Genomic DNA, 18999 nt, shown 5'->3' with positions numbered 1-18999 from the left:
GTAATGTAAATGGGGCAAAGTATGGCTACTTAAAGAAACACACATTATCACCTGTAAATCGTGTTTTAAATATCTGAATTCAGTCTGAAGGGAAACGTCTTTAACTCCAAACTTCATTAAAAATATGTTCGATTTTTTTTTTACTTCCTCAGCAGCAAAATTGGACATTTAAAGTATTTATATGATGCCGAATGTGCAGCAAGATGGCATTACTGATTATACGACGTCTTACTTGCCTTTTTATATTTGCATGGCAGCTAGGCTACTAAAAATGTGATTTTTTTACATGAAGTTTGGCGCAGTTGAATGAAGAGGATAGTTGCATGTTCTCACCCGGAAGTGAAGTGGCTGCACAATCACAGGCTACAGCGGCATATATTTTCCTTTTCTCCCTCCCCCCTAAAACGTGGTGGATGTCTGTAATAATAATATGATGATGTGAGAGGTTTGGTGGGAATCGTGTGTAGTCGTCGCGAACATCTGGAGTAAAGCAAACTAATGCTGTAAGTAAAACAAATCTGTGCTTGCTCTCTCGGTTAATGGACACGAGCCTGTGTGGAAAAGCTAACGCATTAGCTCGATGCCCTTCATGTTATTATGGTCAGTTTTTTGTGTGCAAGGTGTATTATTAACCTACTATCCAACTAGTGCAAGCCTCTCTAAGTATCTCCAGTTGCTTTAATATCAGTGTTTCTGTGTAGTTGTTGGTTCACATTTAACCGCATTTCACTCAGGCGTGTTTACCTACGCCAAATTGCAATGCAAATTATTAAATATTTCCAAAAATACGCGCTGATAAACAACGTGGCATGCATAGAAAGCATCGATTAAAGCTTTTTATATTTTATTAAGAGCCATTCTTTAATTCGGCACACCAAAACATATCATTAAATACAGTTTAAACGTTATAAATTGCAAGATTGCATTCAAGCCCTACTTTTTTGAAGCAGGGTTTAATCTCATGACGCACAAACTAAACTTAAGGTTGAAAGCTACTGTAGGCAATGCAACATTGATCATAGATAATTTGTAGGTTTATTAATATGGTGGGATGTTTAACACAAGTGGTGCTGCCCTAATTAATCACTCTAAACCAATCATATTTTTTTTAAACCAAGCAAAAAGAGCAGCTGTATGTCATGATTTAGTCTATTATGCCTTATAGTGCAGTATAAATACATTGAAGTGACTTTTAAAATATGCCAATTGTTAAAACATGATAAATTTTTCTATTTTATTCAAAGTTTAAGACACTGTCTAATGACAATTATGCTGTGGAAGTTTACAGGACTTGAATCGTGTGCCAACAAAGAATGTATTTATGTATTCATTTATTTTAAATATCAGTATAGTTTTAGTTAATTTAACAAGTGATTAAGTAGTTTTAGTTTCATTTTTATTTTTGAGGAATTGACTAGTTTCAGTTTAGTTTTTATTAAGTTGTAGTTTTTCAGGTATTAGGAGGAAAGCTTTGATTTGTAGAAGCTGAAAAAGGATTAAAGAATGCATGACACCAAATATGGTTTACCAAGCCATTGTTTATTAAAAAAGGCCATTTTATTGTTTTATTGTTTTATTCTTTAACCCGTAACGATGCTTAAACCCACATCAGAGCTCAGTTATTATCACCTGGAGCTAAACCAAAAGTAAAACTATAAACGGTCTGCGACAACGAAGACGAATCTGACTTATTTGCAGTTCTGTTTCCTTTTCTGTTCATTTTTATTTTCATTTCAGTTAACAAGATTATTTTTCACTGCTAGTTTTAGCTTAAGTCTTAAAACCGCTGGTGCCAACAAAGAAACTGTGAAATGATTTTAACGGTGGCCTTCAATGCTCAGTGCTTGGTTCACATCTCTGTATGTCTTGTGTTCCAGTCTTTGACAGAGCCTGTCCTGAACCCGTAGCCGAGCCTCCCGAGTCTCTGCTCCGCCATGCCTCTGGTGGTGGACGCCGTGTGGGCGCTGTGGAGCATCACAGCCGGCATCTACGACTACTTCCACACCAGCGCCATGGAGGAGAGGATCCACACGCTGGAGAACGTCCTCTCTATCCACCAGTTTGTGATCGCGGGCTTGTCGGCAGGCCTCATCCTGCTCATGACGTACATACTGTGGAGAAAACACTAAACCTTGAAAGCTCAGCTGAAGAACCAAACCGCCCCCTTGCTAGATGTTGTTTCGTTTGAGGCTCAAATGACTGCTCGACGGCTGAAGATCAAGCATGTTTGGTAACGGTTAGGAAGTCCCAAATGAAGTCAGGAGCACCGATGGGCGACTAAACAAAGACAACGAAGCTCAATAAGGACTCCCATCGATGTGCGTGTTATCGTGAGCGCTTGGTCTGTCTATCTGTTAGTCTGTCTAGTTTTTTTTTCGGGGGGGGCTGCAGATCATTGTCCACATTTAATATCAAATCATAACAGCCAATCCGGGCAACTTTGCACTTTTTTGACATTATTTTTCCAAGTTCGGAAGACTCCACCTTCAACAGTGTGTGATGAGGGATGACCGGAGATGTTTAGTCGTCGTCGGTTGTGTCAGTTTTATCCGGTAGAGTAGAGACAATGTTGGATTTTAAACTTGAGGCCCGGGAGCGACGAGAGTACGATGTATTTACCTTGAGATCGACGGTCATGTGTTTACAGAAGAATCATGTAGGGTTGGGCAATTAATCGAAAAATAATCTAAACCGACATTTAGAAACTCTAATCGACTTAATCTTGCTCATGTCAATTAATGGTGGTGTTCACTGTTGCCATGACAGCAAAGGTTGCATATCTTTAAGGAATTTGAAAACTTGTCTCCAGTGATCATTTTAACCCAAACCGTGATCTTTACATAGTTCTGATCAAGTAAACTAGACATTAACCACAGCGTCACACCTTAAAACAGGAAATTATTATTAAGAAAAAAGGAAAGAAAGACAGATGGAAGGAAGGAAGAGAAGACAGGAAGGAAGGAAGGAATGAATGAAAGGCAGATGGAAGAGAAGACAAGAAGGAAGGAATGAATGAAAGGCAGATGGAAGGAAGGAAGAGAAGACAAGAAGAAAGGAAGGAAGGAAGGAATGAATGAATGAAAGGACAGATGGAAGGAAGGAAGAGAAGACAGGAAGGAAAGATGTAAGGAAGAAAGGGAGGAAGGAAGGGAGGAGTAAAAGACAGAAGGAAGGAAGGAAAGAAAGGAAGGAAGAAGGGAAAGATGGAATGAAGAAAGAAAGAAGTAATCTTTTCATAATTCTAATCAAGTAAACTAGACATTAACCACAGCGTCACACCTTAAAACATCATTATTTTCACTCCCTAAAGGAGGAAAAGATGGAAGGAAGGAAGGAAGGAAGGAAGGAAGAGAAGACTGGAAAGACAGACAGAAAGAAAGAAAGAAAGGACAGATGGAAGGAAAGAAGGAGTGAACGACAGATGGAAGGAAGAGAAGACAAGAAAGAAAGAAAGAAAGGACGGATGGAAGGAAGAAAGGGAGGAAGGAAAGAAAGAAAGAAAGAAAGAAAGAACAGATGGAAGGGGAAAAAAAGGAGGAAGGAAAGAAAACAGGAAGGTTAGTGGGCCGGATTGGACTCCTCGGCGGGCCGGTTCTGGCCCACCGGCCGCATGTTTGACCCCCCTGCCTTAAAACATCATTATTTTCCCTCCCTAAAGATCCTCATGTGTGAGGGCAGCAGTTTAAAATACAAAACAAAAGAAACTGTGAAAATACATCATTGTTCATCAAGGGAGGAGATAATCGCTCATTAATCGTAATCGAGGTTAAAAGTTCAATAAATCGTGATTTTGATTTTGCCATAATCGCCCAGCCCTAGAATCATGCCATGCGTTTTTGAAATGATGGATGGTTTTGTAAGATAGTGCAGCTTTCGAACACCATTTTCCTGAGATACTAATGAATTTATCTCATTATCTTAACATCCTGATGAAGGGTACTTGATTATTTCTATCATGAGCCAACAATAGGTGGTAATCCTTCATCTCTCCTCTGTCATCTGTACTCAAAGATGCCTCGTGTACATACTGAATCCTTCTTTGGATAAACCATAAAATTCAGTAGATATTGAGACATTTAAGTCCATTAATAAAACCCCAATTAAGTTAATAGTTCAATTTTTATCTCAGGATATGGATACCATTTATTTTATTGAGATAATTAAGTCGTAACATTGACGGAACCGTCTCCCACCAATGAGTTTATCTAGCAGGAGAATTTAGTTGGTATATATGTGAATGAAGATGTGTCGTCTGTAGCATGTGACTCCCAGAGGACGCCGTGTTCCTCTTGGTGAAATTGATGTCATGCTATGTTTGACGGGAATGTGTAGCTGTGGTCAAAACCCGGGGTTAATCGGTGACACTGGACTCCTCCAGAGCCACGAGAGGGACCAACAGAGTGAGTTTAAAGGCTGGAAAATCAAAGCAAACTTCACTATTGCCTTTTGGCTGCTCGTGGTCCGTATCAGTCCTGGTTTCAAGTGACCGATCAGGAGAATTAAGTAAACACTGGGAAATTACTTCAACCTTTATATCAGGGTTCCCACGGTCATGAAACTCCTGGAAAAGTTATGAAATTAGAAAAAAGGTTTGGAATTAGGGGAATGTTTTTGAAAAGTTTTGAATTAGGGATGAACCGACCTGATATCAAAGATACTTGGACCCTCACACTTTTACCATATGAATATACTAATCATCAATTTCTATATTTAGTTTTTTAATATCTTTTAAATTTGTGATCTGGGGCCAAACACTTGCTCTGGGATGTAATTATTAAAATGATCAAAGTGTCAAAACAGCTGTTAAAAAGGCACCAAAATACAGGAAATGACATCTACTCTGGTAAAAAAAAAATGTCTGCCTCCCTGCCGCCCCCTATTTGACCGTCCCACCCACATTTCCTTAGAGTACAAATTGAATAAAAAGGTCTTTGACGTACGGTCGTTAGTCGTGACCATGAAAGCCAAACTTTCTTGAAAGCCCCCTTCGTCAAATCTTGCTCCGAGGTTTTCTGAAAAGTTGTTCAACAAAAGCCTCGACAAAGCTCTCCAACTGAAACTGATTTGGGATTGGGAGGGGAGGGGAGGGGGGGGGGGGGGGGGGGGTAAAAACCCAGTACTGTGTCCTATAGCCACTTAAATTAAGTCATGGAAATGGGGTAAAATATTATGGAATAGTTATGGAAATGTGTGGGAACCCTGTTATATGATTTTTTTATTTTGGAGTCAGAGATGCAGGATTTTTATAGGTCAGTCTATTTATTTAGTGTTTAATGTGTTTTTTGGAAAGGCTAATCATGACTATTGACACTGTTACCCTTTTTTTCACCCTTTTTTTTTTTTACTAACTGTTAAAAATGTGGTCTAATGATCCAATCGGATATTGTTCACTAGCTGTACTTTCTGGGGTTACTCTTGACTGTACTGTACGCTCTACTGTATGTCACTCTTACAAAACCACTACCATGGCCATCATTAAAGGGAATATGTTTGAATAATAAATAGTAAATCATAATCAACGTCTAAGCTGTGCGTTTTTTCCCCCCACTCGGTCGTTATACGTCTTTATATGTTTTTTAAACTACTTTATTGTTGTAGTTGTTATCCTGAAATAATGATATACTGAATTTGAGATACTGAGATGGATTACTGTAACTCATCTGTAACAATAATATGTATGTAATAGCATTATAATAGTTATAAAAAAGTGACTGTTGTTGCAGTAGGAAAACTGTATAAAGCTCAACAAGGGGGGGGGGGGCTTACATTCCTGGAGTTTATAGCTTTGTAGAGCATCATGAGACGCAACCTGAATGAAAAATACAGGAACAATGTTATAGGTATGCAATTAAAGGGGTATAATGGTAGTAAAAAAAAATATATATATATTTTATATATATATATATATATTTTATATATATATATATGAGGCAATATTACAGATTACAACAGACAAGAAGACTGGGTTTTTAACCCTCCTGTTATCCTCTGGTCAAAGAAGGACAGGAGGAAGGAAGGAAGGAAGGAAGGAAGGAAAGAAAGGAGTAAGGATGGAGGTAGGAAGGAAGGAACGAAAGGAGGAAGGAAGGACAGGAGTAAGGAAGGAGGGAGGAAGGAAGGAAGGAAGGAAGGAAAGGAAGGAAGGAAAGGAGTAAGATGGAAGGAATGAAGGAAAGGAGTAAGATGGAAGGAAGGAAGGAAAGAAAGAACAGTCAAAAGAGATGGGGTTAATTTGACCCGGGAGGACGACAGGAGGGTTAAAAAAATCTACTGTTGAAAGGTTGCATCTGAACAACTACAATATTCCACAAATCCAACCCGACACACAGTGGAAATAAACCATGTGTTAGTACTGTGTATGTGTGTGTGTCTCTGTGTGTGTGTCTCTCTGTGTGTGTGTGTGTGTGTGTGTGTGTGTGTGTGTGTGTGTGTGTGTGTGTGTGTGTGTGTGTGTGTGTGTGTGTGTGTGTGTGTGTGTGTGTGTAAGTGTACTGTGTCTGTGTGTTCATGAGCTATTTTAGTCCTCATTATGTTTTGGGGTCAGTGGTTCATGTCTGTGCAGCCAGTAATGTGCTCATCCAGTAGCATGAGGAGAGATTACTGCCATGTAACATCATCACTTAGACACACACACACACACACACAGAGAGAGAGAGAGAGAGAGAGAGAGAGAGAGAGAGAGAGAGAGAGAGAGAGAGAGAGGCAGGAAGTCAAAAGGAAAGTAAGAACAGATTGAAAATCAACCTTAAACCTCAATAAACATGTAAGAAATTTATCATAAGGTCTTGACCCCATGGTGGTAGTTAAGTTAAGAGCTGGACGGCAGAAGAAGATCGGAGAGTGTGTGATGAAGGTGTGTAGATGTGAATAAGTTCAGAGAGATATGATGATGCCAGGTTGTGAAGGAATCTTTAAAGTGAGGAGCACAATCTTAAAATCAATGCAGGATTTGATAGGGAGCCAATGAAGTTGGTGCAAGGGTAGGAGTGGGAATCACCAGAAGCTCCACGATACGATATTATCACGATACAATATTATTGCCATTTTAAATAGATAGATAGATAGATAGATAGATAGATAGATAGATAGATAGATAGATAGATAGATAGATAGATAGGTAGGTAGGTAGGTAGGTAGGTAGATAGATAGATAGATAGATAGATAGATAGATAGATAGATAGATAGATAGATAGATAGATAGATAGATAGGTAGGTAGGTAGGTAGGTAGATAGATAGATAGATAGATAGATAGATAGATAGATAGATAGATAGATAGATAGATAGATAGATAGATAGATAGATAGATAGATAGATAGATAGATAGATAGATAGATAGATAGATAGATAGATATATACTTTATTGTCCATGAAGGGAAATTTGTCTTGGACTCTGAGTGCTGAGACAGCTGCCGCCATAGTTAAAAAGAACAAAGAAAGTAAAAGTAAAGTTGCATATTTGCACAATAATAAATGATGCAATGCTACCTGTTGCATCAATAAATACATAAGTACACATATTGCACGTTCCCACATACATATACATAAATAAATATATTGTGATATGCTGTGATATATTGCAATTCATTACCTTTTTTCACCTGCAAATTATGTCCCTAAAGGAAAAAAAGCCTCAATCTTAATTTGCAACTTCTATTATAAAAGAGCGATACTTGGCGTCCATGTATTGATACAATATTGTCATGCAAAATATCGTGTTACTATGCTGTATTGATTTGTCCCCCCCCCCCACCCCTAGTGCAGGGCAGGAGTGATGTGTTCAATAGAGGGAGTTCTGGTGATGATACGAGCGGCTGTGTCTGGACCAGTTGGAGTTAACGCAGAGATTTCTGAGGAAGACCACAGAGGAGAGAGTTACAGTAGTCCAGATGGGATGTGATCAGGGTGTTTACCAGGGTAGCGGTGCAGGTTGGTGTAAAGTGAGGGACGGAGACGATTGATGTTGCGTAGATGTAAGTATGCAGACCGAGACACATTATTGATGTCGGCTTCGAGGGGATGGAGGAACAGTGGAATTGTTGATGGTGATAGAGAAAGTGTTGGGTGTTGCTAAGATGGATCTGGCACCAAAGAGAGAGGGTTTTGACGCTGTTCAGTTTAACCCTATTATGCCAAGTGAATCATATTTGATACATGAGTTTTAGAGAGCTCTACATCATCAGTGTGATCACTTTTTTCCTGACAAACCTGATGTATAAGATCAGATACATGCAGTACACAGATAAACCAATGCAGTGTTCAAGTACTACATATTTTATAGTTTATTTTATTATATGAATTCCCATACAGCACGTATAAAAGCTCATTTATCTGTACGCCTGTTGTCATTTTATTTCATTTCATGCATTATGTATCATCAACATACATAAAAGGTTTAGCAGGTGGTGACATGAGCTTTATGCAGGATCTATAAGAGCTTTAAACTTTATGTATAGTTTGTTTTTCTTATATGCTTATTCTTCATATCCTTATACTATATGTTGTTATTGTCACTGTATCATCACTATGTGTCTGTGTAATGCTGCAGCTACACTGTCATTTCCCAGCTTTGGATCAATAAAGTATATCTATCTATCTATCTATCTATCTATCTATCTATCTATCTATCTATCTATCTATCTATCTATCTATCTATCTATCTATCTATCTATCTATCTATCTATCTATCTATCTATCTATATATCTATCTATCAATCTATCTATCTATCTATCTATCTATCTATCTATCTATCTAAACAACATTATATTCATATGTTTTTGTTTGTTTACAAAAAAAACATGCTATGAAAAATAAACTGCAAAAACATCCAGATGTATCAAATATGATACAAAATAAAACGCATATATGCAAAATGTTATTTCATTAATTTTTAAATAACTTGTCAGAAGGTCTGATAACCCCTTCAGTTTCAAAGAATTATAATTTTTCTGGCAATTATTTGATGATTCAGGCATTACAGGCTTAAGAAAGTTGAGTGATTAAAATTCCTTTTGAAGGCTTTATTTCATTATTATAAAGGACTTTACCTAAAACTGTATTAAAATATACATTTTTTTAGTTGACTTTATAGAAAGAAAAACTGGGTCGCCAAGCTGCAGGCGGCAAATGAGACTAAGCTTTCATCTCCTGCTTCAACTACTAGACGGGCCATGATTCCCACCAATGAGAGCGCTCGGTTCCACAAGGCGGCGCACTGATTGGCTAGAGCGCTCAGAAGGCGGGATCTTTCAACACAAACAGTGAACGCTTCAAACCTCATTGGTCAAGACGTCGGAGTTAGGAGCCGGAAACAACTCTTGTCTTGCCTTCAGTTTAAAAGCACACAATCGCCCACGGTAATTGATAATGAATGCTTTTAATGCAAGACGTGTTTTCATGGAAATGTATTAGCACCATGTTTCTGTTTTAATCTTAATAATGATAATAATTCTACTTTTATTTTTCATTTTAAATCATATTTCATGGTATACTTTATGTAAACATTGCACAATTATATTTTTTCAAATCTATGTCACTAATATCATTTTATTTTACTAGTGCACAATGTATAATAATAACATTTTCTATTTTATTTTTGACTACTAAATGCCTTAATTTCCTTCATGATTAATAAAGTATTTATCTATCTATTGTTTTTCGTACTTATTTATTGTTCTTTATTCTTTCTTTTATCAATCGATTTTATTTGATTAGTATTCAAAATCCACCCCCAACAAAATACATAAAAGATTTACCTCAACCACCAAGCTAATAAAAAAGGTGTAGGCTGAAGCTCATGCTTATTATGCCTTTACCCTTTTTAACAAAAACAACTTCAGCAAGGCAACTCTTAAACTACATGGTCTGAGTTACACCATATGGCTTCACAACAAACAAACTTTCAAAAATCTTAGAGAAGTAAATACATAAATAAAGTTCCTTAACAATAATCCAAGCAAACACAACCAAAAGTTTCAGTATTTTTTTATTATTTCATTATTATCTAGTGCTTTCGTTTTTAAGAAAGTGAACTACACATTTTTAATCCATTCTTCTTAATTCATTCCTATTGATGCTCTTCTATTTTTTTTAACAATCCACTTGCTGCTGTAATAATGCACATTTCCCTCATTTGTGGGGACTAATAAAGGAAATATCCTAGCGTTAATAGAACTTATTTTGAAAATCCGTACCGGATGAAGCCTCTCATATTTTGTGGCTCTTTACACTACCGCTAAACACAACTTACCAACCGGCGCTCGGCGACAAAACAAAAATAATAATGTGGATTATCTGGTGAAACCCTGTGATATGGAAACCCATCGAGGATGTATTTAATATCTTTGTTTGAGTGGTCGTGTTTACGCAGAAGCTTTTCAGGCTTTTATTTAATCGTGAAAGTCTGAGGCGCCGGGTCAAAGCTAACCGGCTACGGAAGTTAGCTTCTTTTTTTTTCTTTTTACCTTGCTCTCTTCTCTTCTCTTGTTTCGCGCATTTCCAGCCTGCTCATCGGCCTCTGGAGCAGCACCTGAAACCGGCACTCACACGACACAACATAGGGCTCGTAGCTTACACCCTTTACGTTAAATATACAAACACTTAAATTAACATAATCTGCTTTTTTTTGTAATTTTTTTTTACGTGTTTAAAAACAAACAAAAAAACACACAATGAAGCATCGAAACTGTTTCTGCTAAAGCGCTGCTCCTTTTGTTTTGACAAAGGAAGGAGCTGAGTTGCTCTTTTTTAAACAGATACTTTAAGGTTTTTTTTTGGGGGGGTGGGGTTGTTTTTTTTGTTTGTGTGTGCAATGGCCCCACACAAGCACAGCAGCTCTTCTTCAGGTGGGGGTCAGCAGCTGGTGGGAGGGGGGAAAGCTAATGGGTTAAACTATCAGTCCTCCTCCTCCTCTTCGTCAGAGGCTGCAGCCAAGAAGCCCAACATGCAACTCACACAAGCCGACCACGAGTTGTTCCTGCAGGCCTTCGAGAGTGAGTTTACACGCTGTTTTTACTTTGCATTTAAATATATATATATGTGTAAATACATGCTTGTGTTAAAAGTGAGAGAGGAGAGAGGCTGCAAAGTAGTGACATCTTTCTTTTTTTTCTGTATAAGTTTGACCTGCTTGCACTCTTTCTATTTCTCTTTCTACTACTGCACACTTTTTTATGTTGCTTAATGCCTATAATGCACATTTACTGTTAATTATACATGCTGCAGTGCTGTCATAACTTGGAGCAGCTGCATGCTTTTTAATAATTGTTTCATCTTAATATATATATATACATATGCATGTGTTAAAAGTGAGAGAGGATTCAAAGTAGTGAATGCTGACATCTTTCCTTTAACAGCTGTATAAGTTTGCTTGCACTCTTTCATAATGCTTCTTTTTTTAAAACAACTACTGCACAATTTTTTTAAATGTTGCTTAATGCTTATAATGCACATTTTTACTTTAAATGATACAAAAAATGTTGTTTTTTTATGTTAAAAATGATTTAAAGAGTTTAAAGTCAATGCTGTCACAAGTTTAAAAAAAAAAGTAAAAAATTAAACTTGTTTCATCTAAATATATATATGTTAAAAGTCAGAGAGGAGAAAGGCTGCAAAGTAGTGAATGCTGACATCTTTCTTTAAACAGCTGTATAAGTTTGACCTGCTTGCACTCTTTTTTTAACTACTTCTGCACACTTTTTTATGTTGCTTAATGCTTATAATGCACATTTACTGTTAATTATATATATGCTGCAGTGCTGTTCATTACTTGTAGCAGCTGCATGCTTATTTATTATATTAAATATATATATATATGCATGTGTTAAAAGTGAGAAAGGCTGCAATGTAGTGAATGCTGACATCTTTATTTTTTTTAACAGCTGTATAAGTTTGACCTGCTTGCACTCTTTCTACATGCTTAATGCTTATAATGCACATTTACTGTTAATTATGCTGCAGTGCTGTTCATTACTTGTAGCAGCTGCATGCTTTTTCATATTGTTGTCGGGTTTTTTTGCATATTTTACAATCAAGGTGAATTTATTTTTGGGGCTCAGGTAGATTTTTTTTTGCTCCTGTTCAACCTCATGTCTTTTTTTTTTTTACTCTCTTCCAAAGCAGCATTGTTGGTTTTTTTTAATAATAAAAAAATGACTTAAAGAGTTTAAATTCGATGCTGTCACAAGTAAAAGTAAAAATGTGAACATGAAATGACTCGACGATTGATCAGTCATAGTCAGACTCTCCATGATAAATGTTGAGTAATACCTGAAGTGATGATGATGATGATGATGATGATGATGCAACATCTGTATTCATTCACAGAGCCAACACAAATCTACAGGTTCCTCCGCACCAGGAACTTGATCGCTGTGAGTGTGACGCCTTTTTTTTTTCCTTTTCTTCTTTTGATAAAGTCACATGATTAAACTTGCCACCCTTTTAGATAAGATTAACCTTTTCCTCCTCTTCCTCTTTCTTGTTACTTTGCAGCCTATATTCTTGCACAGGACACTCACCTACATGTCCCACAGAAACTCAAGGAATAACACCAAAAGGTAAAAAAAAACAAAAGTTTAAATGTTAATGTTTTGTGTCTGATCAGATTTATTTTGACGCTCTCACTCAGCTCATCTTAACTTCCTTTTCCTTCCTGTGTGTGTCATAACTTGCAGGATTGAAATCAGGTGTTTTTTTAAATAGTTTTCGTCTCTCAAAATAAAAAAGGGGGAGAAAAAAAAAGCAGGTCAACTGTTATCTTGAGTGAAAGTTAACCGACGTGTCAGCCGCTGTAGGTGGGGGGGGGGGGGGGGGGGGGGGGGGGCAGGCTGGATCAGTTACAGCTCAGATACGAGGGAAGTTTTCAGTTAGGCTGCTTTGCATACAGACGCTTCTCACATACACACACACACACACACACACACACACACACACAGAGAGAGAAAAGATCCTTCTGTCACACATACGACTGCTTTTGGTTCAGTCAGTATTCAAAATAGTGTCGGAGTTAAAATCTTGATGCCAGCACTGCAGGTTATATATATTATATACTGTGTTGCATAAAAAGTGATATTTTAATATTTAATGTTTAAACGCCGGTCGGATGGAAGTCGAAAGCCGAATTTTGTCATTCCAGCCACGTAGATACACTCAGGTCGCTGTGATCGTAGTTAAACAAATAAATAAATATATAATCAAAAAAACATCAACACAATAGGCATAAAAAGTCAATAAATAAATGAAGTAAAGAGATAAAGTGACCAATGTAGTTTACTATCAAACCCATACAGGCTGAGAGGCTTCAAGGATATAATAAATAAGATCATGATAAGAGACGACTGGTACTGGATTTATTACCTTACTAACGATAGAAGGGAGTAAAAACTAAGTAATTAATATAATATGTACATGAATATATAGATTTTATTTGTATATTTTTGTTATTGAACAATGAACTCTACTGTATAAAATGGCTCCTTGCACTTCTTTAGCTTTAAAAAGAAATCTAGAAGTCAAAGTTCATAAAGTAAACTTTACTTTGCGTTCACTTGATTCCCAGTGAGGATTCACCACAGCTCCCAGTAGCTCTCAGTAGATCCCAGTAGCTCCTAGTAGCTCTCAGTAGATCCTAGTAGCTCCCAGTAAATCCCAGTAGCTCCCAGTAGCTCCCAGTAGCTCTCAGTAGATCCCAGTAGCTCCTAGTAGCTCTCAGTAGATCCTAGTAGATCCTAGTAGCTCCTAGTAGCTCCCAGTAGATCCCAGTAGCTCCCAGTAGCTCCCAGTAGCTCTCAGTAGCTCTCAGTAGATCCTAGTGGCTCCCTGTAGCTCCCAGTAGCTCCCAGTAGCTCTCAGTAGCTCCATGTAGCTACCAGTAGCTCCATGTAGCTCCCAGTAGATCCATGTAGCTGCCAGTAGCTCCCAGTAGATCCATGTAGCTGCCAGTAGCTCCCAGCAGCTCCCAGTAGCTCCTAGTAGCTCCCAGTAGATCCTAGTAGCTCCCAGTAGATCCCAGTAGATCCCAGTAGCTCCCAGCAGCTCCCAGTAGCTCCTAGTAGCTCCTGGTAGCTCTCAGTAGATCCTAGTAGCTCTCAGTAGCTCCCAGCAGCTCCCAGTAGATCCTAGTAGCTCCTAGTAGCTCCTGGTAGCTCCCAGCAGCTCCCAGTAGATCCTAGTAGCTCATAGTAGCTCCCACTAGCTCCCAGTGGCTCCCAGCAGCTCCCAGTAGATCCTAGTAGCTCTCAGTAGCTCATAGTAGCTCCCACTAGCTCCCAGTGGCTGCCAGTAGCTCCCAGCAGCTCCCAGTAGATCCTAGTAGCTCCCAGCAGCTCCCAGTAGATCCTAGTAGCTCCCAGCAGCTCCCAGTAGATCCTAGTAGCTCCCAGTAGCTCCCAGTAGCTCATAGTAGCTCCCACTAGCTCCCAGTGGCTGCCAGTAGCTCCCAGTAGATCCTAGTAGCTCCCAGCAGCTCCCAGTAGATCCTAGTAGCTCCCAGTAGCTCCCAGTAGCTCCCAGTAGCTCCCACTAGCTCCCAGCAGCTCCCAGTAGCTCCTAGTAGCTCTCAGTAGCTCCCACTAGCTCCCAGTGGCTGCCAGTAGCTCCCTGTAGCTCTCAGTAGATCCTAGTAGCTCCCACTAGCTCCCAGTGGCTGCCAGTAGCTCCCAGTAGCTCCCAGTGGCTGCCAGTAGACTTAAAAACTGCTGTGAAATGCAAAATAGTGGATTTTTAAACATGCGATTAATCACAATTAACTCATGAAATTCAGCAATTAATGGTGATTTTATTATATTATATTATTATATTAAAATAACAAAATATAATATCCAGGCAGAGGAAATATAATAAAGTGTAAATGAAAGCAAAATATTAGATAAATTACAAAATAATAACTGTTCAGTGTTTGAAAAGTTTTACGATGAATTAAGGAAATTTTGTAGTCCTACTCTATTTATTTATTTACTTATTTATTTATTTATTTACTTACTTATTTATTTACATATTTATTTATTTACTTATTTATTTATTTACTTATTTATTTATATATTTACTTATTTATTTACTTATTTATTTACTTACTTATTTATTTATTTATTTACTTATTTATTTATTTATTTACTTATTTATGTATTTATTTATTTACGTATTTATTTACTTATTTATTTATTTACGTATTTATTTACTTATTTATTTACATATTTATTTATTAATTTACTTATTTATTTATTTACCTATTTATTTATATATTTACTTATTTATTTACTTATTTATTTATTTACTTATTTATTTACTTATTTATTTATTTACGTATTTATTTACTTATTTATGTATTTATTTATTTACGTATTTATTTACTTATTTATTTATTTACGTATTTATTTACTTATTTATTTTTTTATTTACTTATTTATTTATATATTTACTTATTTATTTACTTATTTATTTACTTACTTATTTATTTATTTATTTACTTATTTATTTATTTACTTATTTATGTATTTATTTATTTATTTATTTATTTACGTATTTATTTACGTATTTATTTACTTATTTATTTACATATTTATTTATTAATTTATTTATTTATTTACCTATTTATTTATATATTTACTTATTTATTTACTTATTTATTTACTTATTTATTTATTTACTTATTTATTTACTTATTTATTTACTTATTTTAAACTATCAACTATCAAACCAAAAAAAACCCCAAAAAAACAAAAAACATTAAACTTGAATTGCAAGAAAGCGGTCAAATAATCTATCAATCTGTCTATTTTAAAAGCTAAGTCGAATTCTCTTTGATCTTTCATTGACATTTGCTCATTTTCTCTCTTTTCGCAATTAATTCAAACTTAAAAGGTAAATTCTGGTTTCAGTCTTTGACGTTCGGCAGAGATCTGAATCTAAAACAAGCTCGTTTTTTCATTTTTTGTGTCTTTTTTTTTTTCTTCTCTGAGCTTCGACGATGACGAATTTTGAAGTAGTTTCACTTCCCACCTGAGTTCCTGAACGCTTCAGGGCTCTTATGAAAGAGCTGCGTGCGCGTGTCGACGGTAACCATTAACGGAGCGTGAAAAAACCAGAGAGTTTGGGAAACAGGAAACAGGAAGGAGATTACACATATGAAACTTTTTTTTTTTTACTAAAAAACTCAAATTAAACCCAGACTCTTTATTTACTTTATTTTCAGGCATTTCACAGTCTCCTTTCATTATTAGTGTCTTTATATAATTTCAGAATCAGTCAATAAATTAGTGATTAATCCTTAAATTAGGAAGCAGAGAGAGAGAGAATTATTTTAGTTTTTATGCTTTTTGTTGATGAAGAAAGAATATTCACACACTCGCATGATATAAAAGTCCAACGTTTAATGATGTTAAATGTAAATAAACAGTATTTTTAAAGGTTAGTTATTGTTTAAGCTGGGCAATATATCGATATCGTGATATGAGACTACATATCGTCTCAGTATTTGGATGTCGTGATATCGTGATACGGCAGAAGTTTTTGTCTTTTTACTGCTTTTAAAAGCTGCGTTACAGTAAAATGAGCTGTTCTCTTATTTGCCTTTAACCACTTTGGCATTTTGTGAAAGCAGAAGGAAGGAAGGAAGGATAGATGGGAGGAGGGAAGAAAAGGAAGGAAGGACGGTTGGATAGATGGATGGAAGGAAGGATAGCTGGAAAGAAGGAAGGACCGAAGGAAAGGAGGGAGGGAGGGAGGAAAGGAAGGAAGGTTGGATAGATGGAAGGAAGGATAGCTGGAAAGAGGGAAGGAAGGAAAGGAGGGAAGGAGGGAGGGAAGGAAGGAAGGCTGGATAAATGGAAGGAAGGATAGCTGGAAAGAGGGAAGGAAGGAAGGACCGAAGGAAAGGAGGGAGGGAGGGAGGAAAGGAAGGAAGGTTGGATAGATGGAAGGAAGGATAGCTGGAAAGAGGGAAGGAAGGAAAGGAGGGAAGGAGGGAGGGAAGGAAGGAAGGCTGGATAGATGGAAGGAAGGATAGCTGGAAAGAGGGAAGGAAGGAAGGACCGAAGGAAAGGAGGGAGGGAGGGAGGGAGGAAAGGAAGGAAGGTTGGATAGATGGAAGGAAGGATAGCTGGAAAGAGGGAAGGAAGGAGGGAGGGAAGGAAGGAAGGAAGGCTGGATAGATGGAAGGAAGGAAGGACCGAAAGGAAAGGACGGAGGGAGGGAAGGAAGGAAGGTTGGATAGATGGAAGGAAGGATAGCTGGAAAGAGGGAAGGAAGGAGGGAGGGAAGGAAGGAAGGAAGGTTGGATAGATGGAAGGAAGGATAGCTGGAAAGAGGGAAGGAGGGAGGGAAGGAAGGAAGGAAGGTTGGATAGATGGAAGGAAGGATAGCTGGAAAGAGGGAAGGAAGGAAGGACCGAAAGGAAAGGAGGGAGGGAGGGAGGGAGGGATAGATGGAAGGAAGGATAGCTGGAAAGAGGGAAGGAAGGAGGGAGGGAAGGAAGGAAGGAAGGAAGGAAGGAAGGTTGGATAGATGGAAGGAGGGAAACAAGGAAGGAAGGACAGAATAACACCTTCTGAATTATGCTGCTGTAGCCAAAAAACCTGTTGAAACTGAAGCATAACATCTGCACATTATCTGAGCCGAGTCTCGTGTTAACAAAGTAAAGCTCTGTTAAGTTAGAGAGGTTTTAGTAGAGAGATGTTGAGGCGCTGCCACGTCACATGTTTGGTCCAAAGCTGGATCAAAGTTGAGCAGCGTCGTGTTTTTTATGAGGCGACACGCAGCGGCTCCATTAAAGCTTCAGCTCGGCCTCGCAGGTGTTTTAGGTTAACTGTAGGTAGAGCTCGTTAGTACCCGAGCTCAGGTTAGACGTTAATGAACGCAGCTCAGCGGCAGACGACCGGCACGATGCTGGTTTCAGCCGGTTTCTGGCTCAGAAAAAAACAAAAACACTCAACAGTGAAGCAGCTGGACGACTCGTTTACCGAATATATCAAAACATCTGAGTCAGAGCTGAACTAACCAACCAGTAACATGATCAATACATGACAAAAATGAGTTATTATTCATGTCTTCTTCTCCTTCCTTCCTTCCTTTCTTCCTTCATTCCTTCATGACTTATTTTCCTTTCTTCCTTCATTCCTTCATGTCTTATTTTCCTTCCTTCCTTCATGTCTTCTTTTCTTTTCCTTCTTTTCTTCATGTCTTCTTTTCCTTCCTTCCTTCCTAACCCTAACCCTTCCTTTTTTCCTTCCTTCCCTCCTTCCTTCCTTCCTTCCTTCCTTCCTTCATGTCTTCTTTTCTTTTCCTTCCTTTCTTCATGTCTTCTTTTCCTTCCTTCCTTCCTAACCCTAACCCTTCCTTTTTTCCTTCATGTCTTCTTTTCCTTCCTTCCTTCCTTCATGTCTTCTTTTCCTTCTTTCCTTCCGTCCGTCCTTCCTTCCTTCATTCCTTCATGTCGTCTTTTCCTTCCTTCATTCCTTCATGTCGTCTTTTCCTTCCTTCATTCCTTCATTCCTCCCTTCCTTCCTTCATGTCTTCTTTTCCTTCATTCTGTCCTTCCTTCATGTCTTCTTTTCTTTTCCTTCCTTCCTTCCTTCCTGTCTTCTTTTCCTTCCTTCCTTTCTTCTGTCCTTCCTTCCTTCCTTCATGTCTTCTTTTCATTCCTTCCTTCCTTCATGTCTTCTTTTCCTTCCTTCCTTCATGTATTCTTTCCTTCCTTCCTTCCATCTTTCCTTCCTGTTTTCTTTTCCTTCCTTCCTTCCTTTGTCCGTCCTTCCTTCCGTCTTTCCTTCATGTCTTCTTTTCCTTGCTTACATCCTCTCATCCCTCCTTTCTTCCATGTTTTTAATGGTCTGGCCCACATGAGGTCACATTGGACTGTGTTTATGAATGATAATATATTTTTTACACTTCTTTCTCTAATTGAAAGAAGAAATGTCTGAAGCTTCTCCCAAAGGTTTCGGTTTATCTGTGGGGGGGTTTTGGGGTTTTTTGGGTGTTTTTTGTTCTCATTTAAAGCTGTTTGTTT

At 37.7% G+C, this 18999-nt stretch overlaps 2 protein-coding genes and 1 long non-coding RNA gene across 3 annotated transcripts in view; 2 read left to right on the top strand and 1 right to left on the bottom strand.

The window, feature by feature from the left end:
* LOC133999599 (C-reactive protein-like) overlaps positions 1 to 18999 on the bottom strand; it is a 92664-nt gene that overhangs the window by 17676 nt on the left and 55989 nt on the right. The window lies entirely within an intron of this gene.
* Positions 360 to 3477, top strand: LOC133999690 (uncharacterized). The gene is made up of 2 exons (XR_009927388.1): positions 360 to 503; positions 1878 to 3477. It is a non-coding gene; the product is annotated as an uncharacterized LOC133999690 (long non-coding RNA).
* LOC133999597 (polycomb protein suz12-B-like) overlaps positions 10810 to 18999 on the top strand; it is a 17684-nt gene continuing 9494 nt past the window's right edge. Inside the window, 3 exon segments of the mRNA XM_062438838.1 lie at positions 10810 to 10990; positions 12324 to 12370; positions 12492 to 12556. Coding sequence (XP_062294822.1) covers positions 10810 to 10990; positions 12324 to 12370; positions 12492 to 12556 — 293 coding nt within the window.

This window comes from Scomber scombrus, chromosome 18, assembly GCF_963691925.1.
Source record: "Scomber scombrus chromosome 18, fScoSco1.1, whole genome shotgun sequence".
NCBI lineage: Eukaryota > Metazoa > Chordata > Actinopteri > Scombriformes > Scombridae > Scomber > Scomber scombrus.
The sequence above is the reverse complement of the archived record's forward strand: the minus strand, read 5'-3'. Positions and strand labels throughout refer to the sequence as shown.